The sequence below is a fragment of the Cricetulus griseus genome, chromosome 2, assembly GCF_003668045.3.
Source record: "Cricetulus griseus strain 17A/GY chromosome 2, alternate assembly CriGri-PICRH-1.0, whole genome shotgun sequence".
Lineage (NCBI taxonomy): Eukaryota > Metazoa > Chordata > Mammalia > Rodentia > Cricetidae > Cricetulus > Cricetulus griseus.
The window spans coordinates 375,880,610-375,897,076 of record NC_048595.1 but is presented as its reverse complement, the minus strand read 5'-3'; the positions used below and the strand labels follow the sequence as shown (position 1 = coordinate 375,897,076).

At 53.2% G+C, this 16,467-nt stretch overlaps 1 protein-coding gene across 10 annotated transcripts in view; it reads left to right on the top strand.

The window, feature by feature from the left end:
• Card10 (caspase recruitment domain family member 10) overlaps positions 1-16,467 on the top strand; it is a 33,498-nt gene that overhangs the window by 15,259 nt on the left and 1,772 nt on the right. For 4 of the 10 annotated variants that reach the window (XM_035440752.1, XM_027403958.2, XM_035440753.1 and 1 more), the window contains 12 exons: positions 554-679; positions 1,562-1,752; positions 2,558-2,586; positions 2,932-3,055; positions 12,245-12,404; positions 12,624-12,735; positions 13,135-13,378; positions 13,541-13,610; positions 14,336-14,429; positions 15,523-15,681; positions 15,794-15,912; positions 16,316-16,431. In XM_035440752.1, the coding sequence (XP_035296643.1) occupies positions 554-679; positions 1,562-1,752; positions 2,558-2,586; positions 2,932-3,055; positions 12,245-12,404; positions 12,624-12,735; positions 13,135-13,378; positions 13,541-13,610; positions 14,336-14,429; positions 15,523-15,681; positions 15,794-15,912; positions 16,316-16,431 (1,544 nt within the window). The remainder of the gene's footprint in view (positions 1-553; positions 680-1,561; positions 1,753-2,557; positions 2,587-2,931; positions 3,056-12,244; positions 12,405-12,623; positions 12,736-13,134; positions 13,379-13,540; positions 13,611-14,335; positions 14,430-15,522; positions 15,682-15,793; positions 15,913-16,315; positions 16,432-16,467) is intronic. The other 6 variants (XM_035440751.1, XM_027403957.2, XM_035440748.1 and 3 more) reach the window with 5 other exon arrangements.

The following is a 16,467-nucleotide window of genomic DNA, read 5'->3' as shown; positions in this document are numbered from 1 at the left end:
GAAGATGCATGAATATGTGGTCTCTTGTGTGTCAGGACCTTGGTGGCTTTTGCGCTGAGGTAAAAAACAAAACAAAACAAAACAAAAACAGACAAGTTGTGCCCCCAGGCCCAGGAGGTTGGGCCTCTCCACTCCCTTTAATCTGGTCCTATGGGTCTCTGTATTGCAAATCCTAGATTCTGTCATGGTCCTGCCTTCGGACCTTTGCACATCTTCCTTCCCAACTGTACCTATTAGTAACCCTCATATCCTGAGTCTGCAGCTCAAATCCCACTTTGCCCGGAAAACATCGATATACCAGGCAGAGTGGGACCTCTGTTGTGCTCTGTGTCCACAGCACATTCCTTCTCTTGCCCTCGACTTTGTTGTGATTTTGTTCCACTACTGGCCTGTAGTCTCTTCCATTTTGAGGCATGGGCTCCATGAAGGTCCAGATCTGGTACCCTGTGCTCAGATCTTCCCTCAGCCTGGCATGTAGCAGGTGTGCAGTATTGACCATGGCCAGCCTGGGCTCAGCCTTGCTCACCTCCTCTCTTGCCTCATTTTCTGGCAGGCCTGCACTTCTTCCCATTCCTTGTGCTCCAACCTCAGCAGCACCTGGAGCCTCAGTGAGTTCCCATCCCCACTGGGAGGCCCTGAAGCTACAGGAGAAGCTGGCGGATCTGAGGCCCACACCTCGGTAAGCTGTCACCCACCCCAGACAAGGGAAGCCTGGGACTTTCCTATATCGCCAACATGCACACTGTCTCCAGTTTGCCAACCATTGCATGTCACAGACATTCACATGGAGGCCCAGGGAGTCCTGTGACACTCTGCCCTACCTCCTGTCTCAGTCCCTCCTGGGACCCCCCCATGTGTGTTTCTATGTGCAGGTGTTTCTGCATGCTCGTATGTGTGCAGGTACATGTGTGTGTATGGACATGAAGATTGGAGGTCAACCTTAGGGGTCGTTCTTCAGGAGCCATCTACCCTATCGTTTCTTTAAATTATTTTTATATTAATTATTTGTATGTGTACATATCTGTGGGTGTGTGGGTGTGGGTATGGGTATCCTCAGAAGCCAGAGATGTCTGGTCCTCTTGGAGCTACAATTATAGGTAGTTGTGAATGTTCGATGTGGGTGCTGGGAATGGAACTTAGCTCCTCTGAGAGCAATAGAAGCTCTTAACCATTAAGCAATCTCTTTGGCCTTTACTTTGTCTCCTTCCCTTCCCTTTGCCTTTCCTTTCCTTTCCCTTTCTTTCCTTTGCCCTTCCTTCCTTCCTTCCTTCCTTCCTTCCTTCCTTCCTTCCTTCCAATAGCCTCTCTCACTGGGACCTGAAGCTTTCTGATTAGGCTAGGCTGACTAACAATCCACAGGGATCCTCCTATCTTTGCCTCCCCATCACTGGGGTTACAAGTGTGTGCCACTATGCCTTGCTTTTTTGTGTGGAAGTTGAGGATCCAGCTCAGGTTCCCATGCTTGCTCAGCAGACAGTTCTCTGGCTAAGCATCTCCCAGAGCCCGCAGGTGTGGGGAGCCCTCGTACACTACAGTCTTGTATGCCTTTCTTTTGTCCTAGGCCCCAGGTCTTATTTGTGAGCTGAGGGCTGAGATGGGTGGGCTGGAGGTGACAGGCCTTATCCTGGGGTTGCAGGAGGAAGCCACAGACAGTGAGAAGGAGATCAACCGGCTCTCCATCCTACCCTTTCCACCCAGTGCTGGCTCCATTCTCCGAAGGCAGCGTGAGGAGGACCCAGAGCCCCCTAAGAGGTAACCTGCTGGGGTGGTGGGGGCTCCCCCATGAGTAAGGGCTTCAGAGTCAGGCAGGACCAACAGTCCCTCTCGCTTGATTGCCATGTAGCAGTCAGAGCTCTAGAAACAATGAGGCTCAAAGAGGAACCAAGTCAGGTCAGAGTAAGGTCAAAGGGCAGAATGGGCCTAGCTGCAGCCCAGCACTGGGGTGGGGAAGTCACCACAGGCAGCCTGAGAGCTCAGATTTTCAACCTTAGAAGCCCAGTTGGCTCAGGCTGGGGATGCAGAGAAGGGTTCCAGGGGCAGGGTACTCAAAGCAAGAAAGCCAGGCCACAGCTTCAGTCAGTAGCAGCAGGCAGGTCAGAAAGCCCAGGCCATATCCGTGATTGCTGGAGCAGGATGTGTGATTTCCTGTCTCTTGGTCATTCCCATCACTACCTTCCCCCTCTAAGTGGCCTCCTGATGGGAGGTTGGGCTGGAGGAGGCTGTGGTGCCCACAGGCTTGCTATGAAGTGACCTGCTGCTCTCACAGGGTTGGGTGTGAGGAAGGTGGTCTAACTCAGGAAGTACAAGCAGGAGCCAAGGGCCAAAGGTAGCAGGGGAGGGCGATGGCAGGGTGAAGCGGTCAGGGGAGGTGGCATTGAAGGATAAGCAAGCTGGGATCAAAGAGATTAACTCTTGATCTTGCTTTGTGGCTTTAGGGGGCTGGGTAGCCTGGGTGCCCTGGGCCTGGGGTCTGGTCAGTGTTTGCTGGGGGACTGAGACAGGAGGTAGGGCAGAGTGTCACAGGACTCACCTGCCACCCTGTCTCTTCTCTGTCCAGGTCTTTTAGCAGTATGTCGGATATCACAGGTAACTCCCAGGGCCCTGGGGGAGGTTCACTTTGGGGAGTTCCTTGCCACTGGTCTAAACCTGTGTGTTCCCTTCCCCATGGCCTGTCTGTGCCCCTGTCCAGGCAGGGAGGTTGCATGGGAAGCTCCTGAGGATTAGGGTCTGGCTTGCACACCTGCTCCTGGGTGTGCCATGTGGGGCCCCTCATTTCCTTCCCAGCCCTTCCTCCTCTAGGAAGCTGAAGCCTCACCCCATGGCCCTGGCCCAGCTCTGTGCTCCTGGGGCCACTAGCTGCCACCGCCCCTTTCATTGCCTTCAACTGCCCCTCCTATTTTCTAAACTCCTGACCTCCTCCTCCTTTCCTAGGGAGTGTGACACTCAAGCCCTGGTCCCCTGGCCTCTCTTCATCCTCCTCCTCTGACAGTGTGTGGCCTTTGGGAAAGCCAGAAGGCCTCCTGGCCCGGGGCTGTGGCCTGGACCTCCTCAATAGGTATGCAGTTCTCCAGGATGGTGGAGTAGGGTTTGGGTATCACCACATGGCTGCAGAGGGTCCAGATTCAGCAGGCCACACCTCTACTTCAGGCATCTGTGAACAGTAAGGTCTTCAAACAGTGGCTGCCCTGCAGTTCAGTCAAATCCTGTTAACACTGTCTGTGCTGTGTGAGCCCCAGCTGCTCACATCTCCCTGGGCCTCAGTTTCCTCGCTGGCTGAAGGCAACAAAGATCTCTTCTGCATGAGGATTTCTGGGAATTTCTGGCTCATGTAAACAGAGCTCTGCCAGGGACAGTATTTGCTGCTCATGCCGCCCTCATTCTAGCTTCCTTCTTGCTAGTCATTCTTGTTCTAGGCTTTTTGTGGGCAGTACCCAGCTGAGCCATAGAGCCACTTAGAATGGCCGGGGCTGGGGCCACCACAGGAGCCCCTGTAGCTATTGTGGCCACAAACCCAAAACAGAAGTTACAAAACTTTAGGGCAGGATGCCCTGACAATGACCCACTCTGTCCATGGGGGAAGGATGTGCCCCCTATCTCCTCAGGGCCACAGTGACCTTTGAACTCAGAGCTGCTGGGGAAAGTCAGGAAAGGTTGGCCAGGGAAGGGCCTGGAGTCAGTGAGGAGGGAAGAAGGGGAGATGGAAGGTGAAAGTTCAGGCCAGATGAGTCCCAGTGGGCTCCATGACTCAGGCCTGGGACATGTGGCTTTTGTCTTGTGTGAATTAGATGCCTGGGAGGGTTCCACTGCTGTTCAGTGCCAGGGCAGCTGCAGGCTGCTTCACTCCTGGGACAGGGTGATTTTTTTTTTTCTTTTGTTGTTGTTTTGTTTTTCCAGACAGGGTTTCTCTGTATAGCCTTGGTTGTTCTGAAACTCTCTGTGTAGACCAGGCTGGCCTTGAACTCACAGAGATTCACCTGCCTCTGTCCTGTGGTCCCCCCTCCCCCAGTGCTGGGATTAAAGGTGTGTGCCACCATAGCCCGGCTTAAGTGTTGTTTTGATTGTCCCTGTTTTATAAAATACAAAACTCAGAGGCATCAATGAACTTGCCTAAGACCACAGAGCTGGAAAGTACCAGGGCCTCCTTCAGGGACCCCATCACATTTGGGTTCTAGGAAGGCCTTAGGAAGCACTGAGTGCCAGCCAGTGTGAGATGGAGTTGGGGGCAGGGAAATGAATGTGAAGTCAAACAGCTCAAGGCAGAGCAGGACCAGAGGCCTTCTGCCTCCTAGAGGCAGCTTGGACAGGCCTCCAGAACCCCACCCACCTACCCCCACCTCCTGCTTCTTTTGCAGTCCCAATCCAGCAGTGGGCCCAGTGTGACATTGTCTCAGCCTGTTCAGGATGTGCTTATGGGGGAGGGGACGGAGGTACCTCCCTTCCTGCCTGCTGTGGCCCTTCCTCCTGCCTGGCTTGCAGCGGGGTCCTGGCTGTCTTCCAGGGGGCGCCAGGATGCAGACCAGGAGTGAGGCTCTGGCTCACCCATCCTGGGCTTGGGCTGTAGTCACCAGGGTCACCCCTGCTGCCCGTGCTGTTCTGGGGAAGAAGGAGTTGAAGGAAGAACACAGCCTGGGCTGAGCTTAGGGGTGGCTGAAAGAGGAAGGGGGACAGGCTCTTTCCTAACTTCAGGCCAGGGTGACCCACTTGGGTCCCAGGATGTGACTATGGCAAGGTAGGGAAGCTGACTTTGCACCCAGAGGCTTGGTTCAAATCTTGCTACCCTGGGAGCTTGGGAAGGCCACTTAATTTCCTAGTGTTCCAGTCTCCTGCTGTGCGATGTGGATCCACTATCTCTCTCCTGTCCTTTTTCCCCACAGGTCCTGATTTGAATAGTGCCTGGTTTACTCTTGGGTATTGCAGCTACTGCTGTGGCTTTGCAGAGCTCATATGGGTGCATGTATATGTGTGTATGCATGCATGTGAGTTCATGCAAGCAAATGTGGTCTTTGTAGTAGTATCCGGGAGTGTATGCACATAGGTGTGCTGGCATGTGAGTGCACATGTGGAGGCCAGAGTTGACGCTAGTGACTTCCTGCATGACCTTCATCTACCTTGATTCCCTGTCCTTGGGGCTCACTGCTTTGGCTAGAGCTCCTTCAGTCTCTGCTTCCCCAGTGCAGATGTTACAGGTGTGGCTTTCGTGTGGATATCAGGCATCCAAACCCAGGTCCTGACGTTTATGCGGCAAGCACTTTATTTCCTGAGCTATCTCCCCAGAACCTAGTCAGAATTGTTCTCAGTCCAAAGCCACTGTAGCCTGGTGTAGTTTGGGAATACCCGCCTTCTGTCTGCTATGCAGGTGTTGGGTACCATACACATAGCTCTTGAGCTTCTTAACTGTCAACTCTATCACCCCCTCCAGCCTCTCCACTCCTCTGGTAGGGGACAGGACAGAGCAGGACAGTGGGCAGTCAGTCAATAGAGCTAGATTACTGGACAGATGGCTGTGCGGAGGTGGTCGAGAGAGTCTAAGAATGGTGCTGGGTACTGGGAGAGCATTAGAGAATTTTGGTCTGCCACCTCTTAGCACAACTCTGCACCTGTCTGTACTTACATGGTCCCAGAGATCTCTAGAACCTTCTGACCACACGCAGAGAAAGTTCTGTCTTTGTCCACATCCACTGCCCATCACTTGTGCCACCCTTGCTAAGTGGCAACTTCTCTGTACCTGAAGTTTCCTACATCTCCAACATGATAGTGCCATTGCTACCTCCAGAGAGTTGTCAGAAGCCTTCAGTCCTGGCATCCCAGATCCCCGACTGATGCAAATCAGCCACATACACAGCCTGGAGATCTTCCCACAGTGCTCTGGGATAGGCACACTCACAGCTGGTAGAAATGGCAGGTTCTCTAACATGATGGGTGGGGTTGGGAGCCCTTCTAGGAGTTGGATAGCTCCTGTTCTTCCCAGGCCCCAGTGCCTCGGTCTCAGCCAGGGTCAGCATCAGCTTGTCGGTCCTGTTCTCTCCCCTCCTCTGTGTCTGCTGAGGTCCCAAACAAAGAATCTTTGTGCACTATTCCCACCCAGCCCCAAGCTATTCCCAGAACTCCGACAAGTGCTCAGAGCAGGCTGCTTGCTTGTGGAGGCTCAGAGAAGTCACAGGGTCCTTTGGTGATACTGGGAAGGGTGGTTATCCACAGTGGTCCTGAGGAGGCGGTGCCAGAGCTGAGTCTTTAGGGTATTCAGGGACACGGGAGGAATTTGAGAATACCTGTTCTGGTGCAGTTATGAATAATGGCTTTAGTCTGTGGATTTGCAACAGTTGGGGGAAATTGGGCCAATGGGACTGTCTTCAGTCCCACCTGATGACAGGAAGTTGCCAACGTGCTTCTCTTAAATTATATGGTGTGTGTGTGTGTGTGTGTGTGTGTGTGTGTGTGTGTGTGTGTGTGTGTGTCGCCATAGAGCAAATGTGGAAGATAGAGGACAATTTGTGGGATTTAGTTCTCTCTCTCTCTCTCTCTCTCTCTCTCTCTCTCTCTCTCTCTCTCTCTCACACACACACACACACACACACACACACACACACACGTCCCAGAAATGGAACTGAGGCCTGGCCAGAGTTTCTTTCTTTCTTTTTTTAAGTTGATTTTATTTTATTTACATTGGTGTTTCACCTTCATGTGTCTGTGTGAGGGTGTCAGGTTCCCTGGAGCTGGAGTTACAGACAGTTGTGACCTGCCAGTTAGATGCTGAGAGTTGAACCTAGGTCCTCTCAAAGAGCAGCCAGTGCTCCTACCTGCTGAGCTATCTCTCCAGCCGCCTGGCCAGAGTTTCTTGAGCACTTCCCTTAAGGACATAGATGCTGAAATTGTGCTGAGAACCCACTACATTTCCACTCTGTTTGCCTCTATGGCACTTTGCGCGCTCTACTTTTCTGACCTCACAGCTGGGTAAGAAAAGCCTGGGAAGAATCTGAAATCAACAGCTTGTGAAACAATGGTCCAGGCTTGGGAATGTAGCTCTGTTGATGGAGTACTTGCCTAGCCTGCACAGAACCCAGCACTGTATAAATTGGATATGGTGGTGCATACCTGTAATCCCAGCACTTGGGAGGTGGAGGCAGAAGGATCAGAAGTTCAGGGTCATCCTTAGCTACACAGAGAGCCAGCCTGGGGTACCTGAGACCCTGTGTAAGAGAGATAGAGTATAGAGAGCCAGCCTGGGGTACCTGAGACACTGTGTAAGAGAGATAGAGTATAGAGAGCCAGCCTGGGGTACCTGAGACCCTTTGTAAAAGAGATAGAGAGCCAGCCTGGGGTACCTGAGACCCTGTGTAAGAGAGATGGAGTATAGAGAGCCAGCCTGGGGTACCTGAGACACTGTGTAAGAGAGATAGAGTATAGAGAGCCAGCCTGGGGTACCTGAGACCCTGTGTAAGAGAGATAGAGTATAGAGAGCCAGCCTGGGGTACCTGAGACCCTTTGTAAAAGAGATAGAGAGCCAGCCTGGGGTACCTGAGACCCTGTGTAAGAGAGGTAGAGTATAGAGAGCCAGCCTGGGGTACCTGAGACACTGTGTAAGAGAGATGGAGTATAGAGAGCCAGCCTGGGGTACCTGAGACACTGTGTAAGAGAGATGGAGTATAGAGAGCCAGCCTGGGGTACCTGAGACACTGTAAGAGAGATAGAGAACCAGCCTGGGGTACCTGAGACCCTGTGTAAGAGAGGTAGAGTATAGAGAGCCAGCCTGGGGTACCTGAGACACTGTGTAAGAGAGATGGAGTATAGAGAGCCAGCCTGGGGTACCTGAGACACTGTGTAAGAGAGATAGAGTATAGAGAGCCAGCCTGGGGTACCTGAGACCCTGTGTAAGAGAGATGGAGTATAGAGAGCCAGCCTGGGGTACCTGAGACCCTGTGTAAGAGAGATGGACCTGAGATAGCGAGCCAGCCTGGAGTACCTGAGACCCTGTGTTTTAGAAAGATGGAGTATAGCGAGCCAGCCTGGAGTACCTGAGACCCTGTGTAAGAGAGGTGGAGTATAGAGAGCCAGCCTGGGGTACCTGAGACCCTTTGTAAAAGAGATAGAGAGCCAGACTGGAGTACCTGAGACCCTGTGTAAGAGAGATAGAGTATAGAGAACCAGCCTGGGGTACCTGAGACACTGTAAGAGAGATAGAGAACCAGCCTGGGGTACCTGAGACCCTGTGTAAGAGAGGTAGAGTATAGAGAGCCAGCCTGGGGTACCTGAGACCCTGTGTAAGAGAGATGGAGTATAGAGAGCCAGCCTGGGGTACCTGAGACCCTGTGTAAGAGAGATAGAGTATAGAGAGCCAGCCTGGGGTACCTGAGACCAAGAGAGATAGTAGAGAGCCAGCCTGGGGTACCTGAGACACTGTGTAAGAGAGATAGAGAGCCAGCCTGGGGTACCTGAGACCCTAAGAGAGGTAGAGTATAGAGAGCCAGCCTGGGGTACCTGAGACACTGTGTAAGAGAGATGGAGTATAGAGAGCCAGCCTGGGGTACCTGAGACACTGTGTAAGAGAGATAGAGTATAGAGAGCCAGCCTGGGGTACCTGAGACACCCAGCCTGGGGTACCTGAGACCCTGTGTAAGAGAGGTAGAGTATAGAGAGCCAGCCTGGGGTACCTGAGACACTGTGTAAGAGAGATGGAGTATAGAGAGCCAGCCTGGGGTACCTGAGACACTGTGTAAGAGAGATGGAGTATAGAGAGCCAGCCTGGGGTACCTGAGACACTGTAAGAGAGATAGAGAACCAGCCTGGGGTACCTGAGACCCTGTGTAAGAGAGGTAGAGTATAGAGAGCCAGCCTGGGGTACCTGAGACACTGTGTAAGAGAGATGGAGTATAGAGAGCCAGCCTGGGGTACCTGAGACACTGTGTAAGAGAGATGGAGTATAGAGAGCCAGCCTGGGGTACCTGAGACACTGTAAGAGAGATAGAGAACCAGCCTGGGGTACCTGAGACCCTGTGTAAGAGAGGTAGAGTATAGAGAGCCAGCCTGGGGTACCTGAGACACTGTGTAAGAGAGATGGAGTATAGAGAGCCAGCCTGGGGTACCTGTGTGTAAGAGAGATAGAGTATAGAGTGAGAGACACTGTGTAGAGAGCCTGGGGTACCTGAGACCCTGTGTAAGAGAGGTAGAGTATAGAGAGCCAGCCTGGGGTACCTGAGACACTGTGTAAGAGAGATGGAGTATAGAGAGCCAGCCTGGGGTACCTGAGACCCTGTGTACCTGAGACCCTGTGATAAGAGAGGTAGAGAGATAGAGAGCCAGCCTGGGGTACCTGAGACCCTGTGTACCAGCCTGTGAGAGTGTAAGAGAGATGGAGTATAGAGAGCCAGCCTGTGTAAGAGTAGTATAGAGAGCCAGCCTGACCTGAGACACTGTGTAAGAGAGATGGAGTATAGAGAGCCAGCCTGGGGTACCTGAGACACTGTGTAAGAGAGATAGAGAGCCAGCCTGGGGTACCTGAGACCCTGTGTAAGAGAGGTAGAGTATAGAGAGCCAGCCTGGGGTACCTGAGACACTGTGTAAGAGAGATGGAGTATAGAGAGCCCTGGGGTACCTGAGACCTGTGTAAGAGAGATGGAGTATAGAGAGCCAGCCTGGGGTACCTGAGACACTGTGTAAGAGAGATGGAGTATAGAGAGCCAGCCTGGGGTACCTGAGACACTGTAAGAGAGATAGAGATACCAGCCTGGGGTACCTGAGACCCTGTGTAAGAGAGGTAGAGTATAGAGAGCCAGCCTGGGGTACCTGAGACACTGTGTAAGAGAGATGGAGTATAGAGAGCCAGCCTGGGGTACCTGAGACACCAGCCTGGGGTACCTGAGACCCTGTGTAAGAGAGGTAGAGTATAGAGAGCCAGCCTGGGGTACCTGAGACACTGTGTAAGAGAGATGGAGTATAGAGAGCCAGCCTGGGGTACCTGAGACACTGTGTAAGAGAGATAGAGAGCCAGCCTGGGGTACCTGAGACCCTAAGAGAGGTAGAGTATAGAGAGCCAGCCTGGGGTACCTGAGACACTGTGTAAGAGAGATGGAGTATAGAGAGCCAGCCTGGGGTACCTGAGACACCAGCCTGGGGTACCTGAGACCCTAAGAGAGATAGAGTATAGAGAGCCAGCCTGGGGTACCTGAGACCCTGTGTAAGAGAGATGGAGTATAGAGAGCCAGCCTGGGGTACCTGAGACCCTTTGTAAAAGAGATAGAGAGCCAGCCTGGGGTACCTGAGACCCTGTGTAAGAGAGATGGAGAATAGCGAGCCAGCCTGGAGTACCCGAGACCCTGTGTTTTAGAAAGATGGAGTATAGCGAGCCAGCCTGGAGTACCTGAGACCCTGTGTAAGAGAGGTGGAGTATAGAGAGCCAGCCTGGGGTACCTGAGACCCTTTGTAAAAGAGATAGAGAACCAGCCTGGGGTACCTGAGACACTGTGTAAGAGAGATGGAGTATAGAGAGCCAGCCTGGAGTACCTGAGACCCTGTGTAAGAGAGATAGAGTATAGAGAACCAGCCTGGGGTACCTGAGACACTGTAAGAGAGATAGAGAACCAGCCTGGGGTACCTGAGACCCTGTGTAAGAGAGGTAGAGTATAGAGAGCCAGCCTGGGGTACCTGAGACACTGTGTAAGAGAGATGGAGTATAGAGAGCCAGCCTGGAGTACCTGAGACCCTGTGTAAGAGAGGTGGTGTATGGTCCATGCTACTTGCATGGAGGAAGGATTGCATTTGTATCCAGTTCTACTAAGGACAGGATTGGTCAGAGCCCAGGAATCCTCAACTCACAGTGGCTTCACAATTGTTTGCCTTGTCTGTCTTTCATCTAACCCTCATACGCACCAGGGGCAGAGGGGTGCTGTTGTCATCCTCATTTTATGGACAAGTAGCAGGTTCATTCTTGTGAGTCCAGGACATGGTTTAGATAGGGTTTAGTACAGACATGTCCAGACTTCTGATATTTCAACATGAGGTTGTTATCTACATAGTTTACATTCTGTGAAACTGGGTTATAAAAGAAATGCCGGAAAAAATATCTCATAATGTTTTAAGTAATTTATGATTTTGTGTTGTTGCTCAGCGTGGCCCATGTGTCATGAGTTGAACACACTTAGTGGAGTCTTCCAGAATATTTTGCCCTAACTGCTGGTGGACAAGTCTCAGAATTCCCCATTTTGCCTAGGTCTTTCCATATGGCCTCCATGAAGCAGGACAAGCCCATGGGCCTGGCTTTCTGTTTTGACTGGGGGCCAGGTGCCAGCTGCAGGGGGCAGCGTCAGTGATGTCAGGTAGGGTAGGCTCTGTTGGAAGACAGGAGCTTCTCTGCAACTGGCCTAGCCTCAGGCACATGGATGAGACTTGGGGTCAGTTTGTCTGAGACTGGCCACTGGGCCCAACCAGTTCTCACCCAGGGATGGGCAGGACCCTGCCTCTGTGAGGATCCCAGCATCTCTTTGACTTCACAGTCAGTGGCCCCCGTTGTGTCAAGGTGTAGGGTGGACAGACGCCTTCCTGTGGCTCAGACAGTTGGCTGGCTTTCATGGGAACCATTGCTCGTTAACAATGAAGGTATGAAGCTGGGGTGCTTCGTGGCACACGCGGCACCTGGGATTTCTTGCTGTCTCTGCTGCTGCTGGTGGCATTGAACCTTCTGCAAATCCCAGGCTCTGTGCCCCAAGCCTCCCATCACCCCTGAGCCCTGACCCCTCTCCATCTGTCACTGTACCTCTGCTTCTCACTGAGATGTGACCCAGGTGTATCTTCCGCAGAGGCCTCTTCCTACCCTCTGCTCCCTCTGCAGCTGCTTCCAGATTAGACTCTAATGACACCCCCTTTCTGGGACTGTGAGCAAGTCAGGCTTTGGTTCCTCCATCCTCAGTGTGTTAAGACATCAGTCTGGGTGTTAGGGGTACAGTCTGTATTTCACAAATGTCTAGGCCTGAAGGGTTCTGAAGAGAAAGTGAGAAAGCTGGCAGGAATGCTGCTGCAGTAGGCCTGAAGCTGGGGTGGGGGTGGGGGCAGGTGTGTCTGGGAGGGAGAGGCTGTGTCTGACTTGCGTTTTGAGGCATTGGCAGTGTGACCAGGCTCTGGGGGAAGGTGTTGCAGGCTAGGGTGCTTCAGGGACATTGAGCCTATTCGGGTAGCAGAAGAATCATGGTTGCTTTGCAGGTACACTATACAGTGCTGACTGGACTTTTGTTCCTGTCTTTCCCCTTTCTCTAAGGTCTCTGGCCATCCGAGTATCCGGTTGGAGTCCTTCTGGAGGCCTGGAACTCCAGGATAAGAGTCCAGATAGCCTGCCAGTCATTGGGGACAGATGGTCTGGGGCCATGGTGCGAAGGGTGCTATCTGGGCCTGGTTCAGCCAGGACAGAACAGAAAGAGGTGAGGTTCCTGTTCCTGAGCTGTTGGTGAGAGTCCTGCTTTAACAAGGGTTGGTAGAGCAGCATCTGTGGGTGGGGCTCGTAGGGACTGGCTGAGGTAGAAACTGCTTTGCCCTCAGCCTGCAGTGAATAGTCTATTTTGGTAGAGTGGGAGGTGTGGCAGGATGACAGCGTTGTGACAGGTACATCCCTAAAGTCATTCACTGCTTGGGTTACGCAGCCAAGGGCAGAAGGCACTGGCCTGGAGGGGTCAGGCCTGGAAGCTGAGGCCCAGCAGAGGACCTTGCCCTGGAACCAGGGCTCTACACTCCCCTTCCTGCTGGACTCAAAGGGTAAGCCTGGTCTACGGGTGGACCTGTTGAACTCATGAGACCCAGCCAGTCAGGGGGTCCTTCAGTCTAGGATGGGGGTAGGAACGGAAGGGCCAGAAGCAGATGCAGAAGTCCAGTGCCTAGCAGTGCTGTGGCCTTCTTTTTGTGTGTCCCCGTGTCCTTTCTCTGTGTTTGGTAGGTGCTAACTGTGAAAGGAGTACTGCGTTAAGAGCCCAGAGACCTGGCTTTGAGTCCCAGTGCTGTTTGTTAGGGACTAGGAAGCGTCCAGCAAATCCTTACCTCTTTTTCAACTAAGTTTCCCACTTGAAGAAAGGTCATATCACTGGCCACTGAGGTCCCTTGAAGCCGATCCCTGGGCTCACTGGCCTCCTGTTTCCTCTCCGTCCCCCCCAAACCCAGCCTGTCAGTCCTTCCATGAGGCCCTGGATGCCTGGGCAAAAGGATCAGGTACAGAGCCCTTCTACATTCGAGCCAACCTCTCCCTGCCTGAGCGGGCAGATCCCCATGCCCTTTGTGTAAAAGCCCAAGAGATCCTGCGGCTGGTGGACGCAGCACACAAGCGGAGGCAGGAATGGTTCTGCACTCGGGTGGACCCCCTTACCTTACGGGACCTGGACCGGGGCACTGTGCCCAATTACCAGAGGTGACACTGGAGGCCTGGGGTGGAGGCTGAGGGGATCCGGAACAGGGATGTAGCCCTTCCCCCCTGGAATCCCTCACAGCCTTCTGGGACAGGATGAATTGGAGGAGGAGAAGTTGGGACTTGCTTTTCTCTTCACATGTGTGACTCAGCTTCTTCCTGTAGAGCGCAGCAGCTTCTAGAAGTTCAGGAAAAATGCCTGCTCTCCAGCAGACACCGAAGCCCTCGAAGCAACGTAAGCAGGGATGGCGGGCAGGGAGAGGCATTGGTGACAGACCAATAGAGCAGTGTTTAGAGGAGGGGTGGGCTGATTTTTCTGAGTATCCTTGAGAAAAGAGAAAGGGGGGCTACTTTACCATGTCAGTGGGATTTAACTGATGTACTAGACACCTAGGGAACAGAGAACATTAGTTTCTTCATGCAGGGTGGTGGAGAGATGAAATGTAACCGAATGTGCTCTATTCTCAGTAGTATGTCTAGCATACCGTGGGCACCCAAGAACAGCCATATTCTCAGCCTCTGGGCTGGTCACCACTGTGCCCATAGCAAAGTGAACTTCCCTGGGCGACCTCATTGCTAGAGAGTTGACAGGGAGTGTGTGTACCAGGCAGACTGTGAAGAGCTTGCAGTCATGTGGCTGCCTCTGCTGCCTCTGCTGCTAGCATAGGTTGTTCTCCTGGACAGCAAGCAGCATCCATGAGTCCCCACATATCTGGGACCTAGTGCCCCCTGTGCTTGCTCCATAGTTGTCAGGCTTGAGCTAACTAGGGTGGGTGTCATAGATTTTCCTACCTAAGATCTTGCTGCTAGTTCATTGGAGGAGAGACTGCCAGGAACTGGGCTGGACTGGGCTTGTGGGGAGAGTTCGGGACTTATTGAGCCTGGACAATAGTGTCAGGGCGACCTCCCCCTTGGGATGGATTGTGCTTTGTGTGATGATCGCCCTTCTTATGCTCCCAGCTGAAGAAGCGTGCTCTAGGGTTGGTGAGGCCCAAGCCTGCAGGGGGCGCTGCAGGAGACTCAGCAGAACAGCTGCCGGCAGAGCTCTGTTCAGGTGAATCTGAGGGAATGGGAAACATTCCCACTGCTGAGGTGCCCAGTGTGCCTCTGAGCAGTGCTGGTTTAGAAGTGGGGACAGTCTGGAGAGACAAGACTCTTGATGGTGGGATGAATTGAAGGTAGCCCATTGTCAGGTGGTGTGTGTGTGGTGTGTGTGTGTGTGTGTGTGTACATGCATGTTTCTGATGAGGGTTAATACCTACAACACCAACAGGGGCTGGGGAGGAAGTGGCACTTCTGAGGGGCACCAGGGATATGGAAGCTAGGGAATACCAGGTCTTTTCTGCCAGAGCCTCCGGGGTGGGAGGAGCCCATTCCTGACAGAGGGCATGGCTCATGCAAAGTCACAGGAGCGTGGTGTGGGTCATGACTTTGGAGGAGGGTGGGCACAGTAGATGAGTGTGGAGAGACAGTCTGAAGTCCAGGAGACTCAGCAACTAGCTCAGGGAGCTTCCTGTTTGTCAGGTGAGACAGTGAGCATAGTTAGAGTGAGGTGCCTTGGAGCATGTGCTAGGGACCTAGGGAGGTGTGACTGGGCTTCGGGTGGCTAGAGGAAGTGACCTGGCCTCACTGATGGCAGGTGCATGGCTTTGAGCTGCAGGTAGAAGCCCTGACACTGCAGGCAGCTACAGTAGGAGCACAGTTCAGGCAGACGCTGTATTCTCAGGCCCTCAGGCAGTACTTTTGTCACCACTGGGAGGATGTGGCCTTTGCCCCGGGATGTTGGGAAGTCAGCGGTGCATTGAAATCAGGGAGTCACATGATCTTGTTGGTGGTTGGAAGCCTCTCCCTAAGTGCTAAGCGGGGAGTGGCCTGTAGGGGGCAGATGTGAGATAGGATCAGAAAGATGCCTTCTGAGTCCCAGCTCTCTCTCTCTCTCTCTCTCTCTCTCTCTCTCTCTGTATCTCTCTGTCTCTCTGTCTCTCTCTCTTTCTCGTGTGTGTGTGTGTGTGTGTGTGTGTGTGTGTGTGTGTGTGTGTGTGTGTGCGTGTGTGAGCGTGTGCGTGTGTGAGCACTGGCAGAAGATGATGGTGGTTTTCAGTATCCTATGCAGCCCTGCATCTCTTCCACACCCCTCTTCTCTGTAGAGCTAGAGCGAAGCCTTAAACCCTACAGCTTGGTGCGTCCACTACTGGTGTCTGCCCTGCGGCCTGTGGTGCTCCTGCCTGAGTGCCTGGCACCCCGGCTCATCCGCAACTTGCTGGATCTGCCTAGCTCCAGACTGGACTTCCAAGTGTGCCCTGCAGGTGAGTCTGTAGCTACCTGTGTGGGTGAGTGGATTGGCATGGGGTGGAGGGGCACTGGGTGGCACTGGACAGTCAAGCCTGTGGCCCTTGTCCTGCATGTCCTTGTTCTTAGCAGAAAGTTTCTCTGGAGAGGAACAGTGCACATCCTCAGCTCCCGGAGCCCCCAAGGCCTGGCCTTCCACCCCAGGGCTGGGCAACAGGATCCGAGCCATCCAGGAGTCTGTTGGGAAGGTAAGTGCTGGAGGGGGCTAGGCTGCCATTTGGGACCTGGAACCAACATCTGGGCCATTTCCTGGGTTCCTCGATGTCTTCCCTGTGCTGGCTGGGTTTGTGATCATGGCTCTTGTGGTCACCCTGAGGTGTGGGCTGGTATTTCTTACCTGAACATCATTGTTTCTGAACTTCTGCTGTCCTGCTTGCTGGTTGGGGCTGCAGGGAGATGGCTGTGGGGGAAGTGACAGTTGAGATCCAGGTCCAGAGGGACCTGGTCTTCCTCCAGGTCCTTCATGAGCTTGGGTCTCCAGTCTGCTTTGGTCCTTTGCTGATGAAGCAGGACCTCCTCCTGGGAGGTGGTGACAGGGTGGGTGCAGCAGGGGATGTGGTCCCAGGAGTAAGCTGTCTGTTTGGCCCTGAGAAGAAGCACTGTCTGTTGGAGCTGGGTGCACGGGGTGTGAAGGAGTTGGTGCAGAGTGAAGTCTACCCCATCGTCATCCATGTGGAGGTGACTGAGAAGAATGTCCGTGAGATCAGGTGAGTGGTGGCCATGTGTTTACGCCTCTGTGGAAG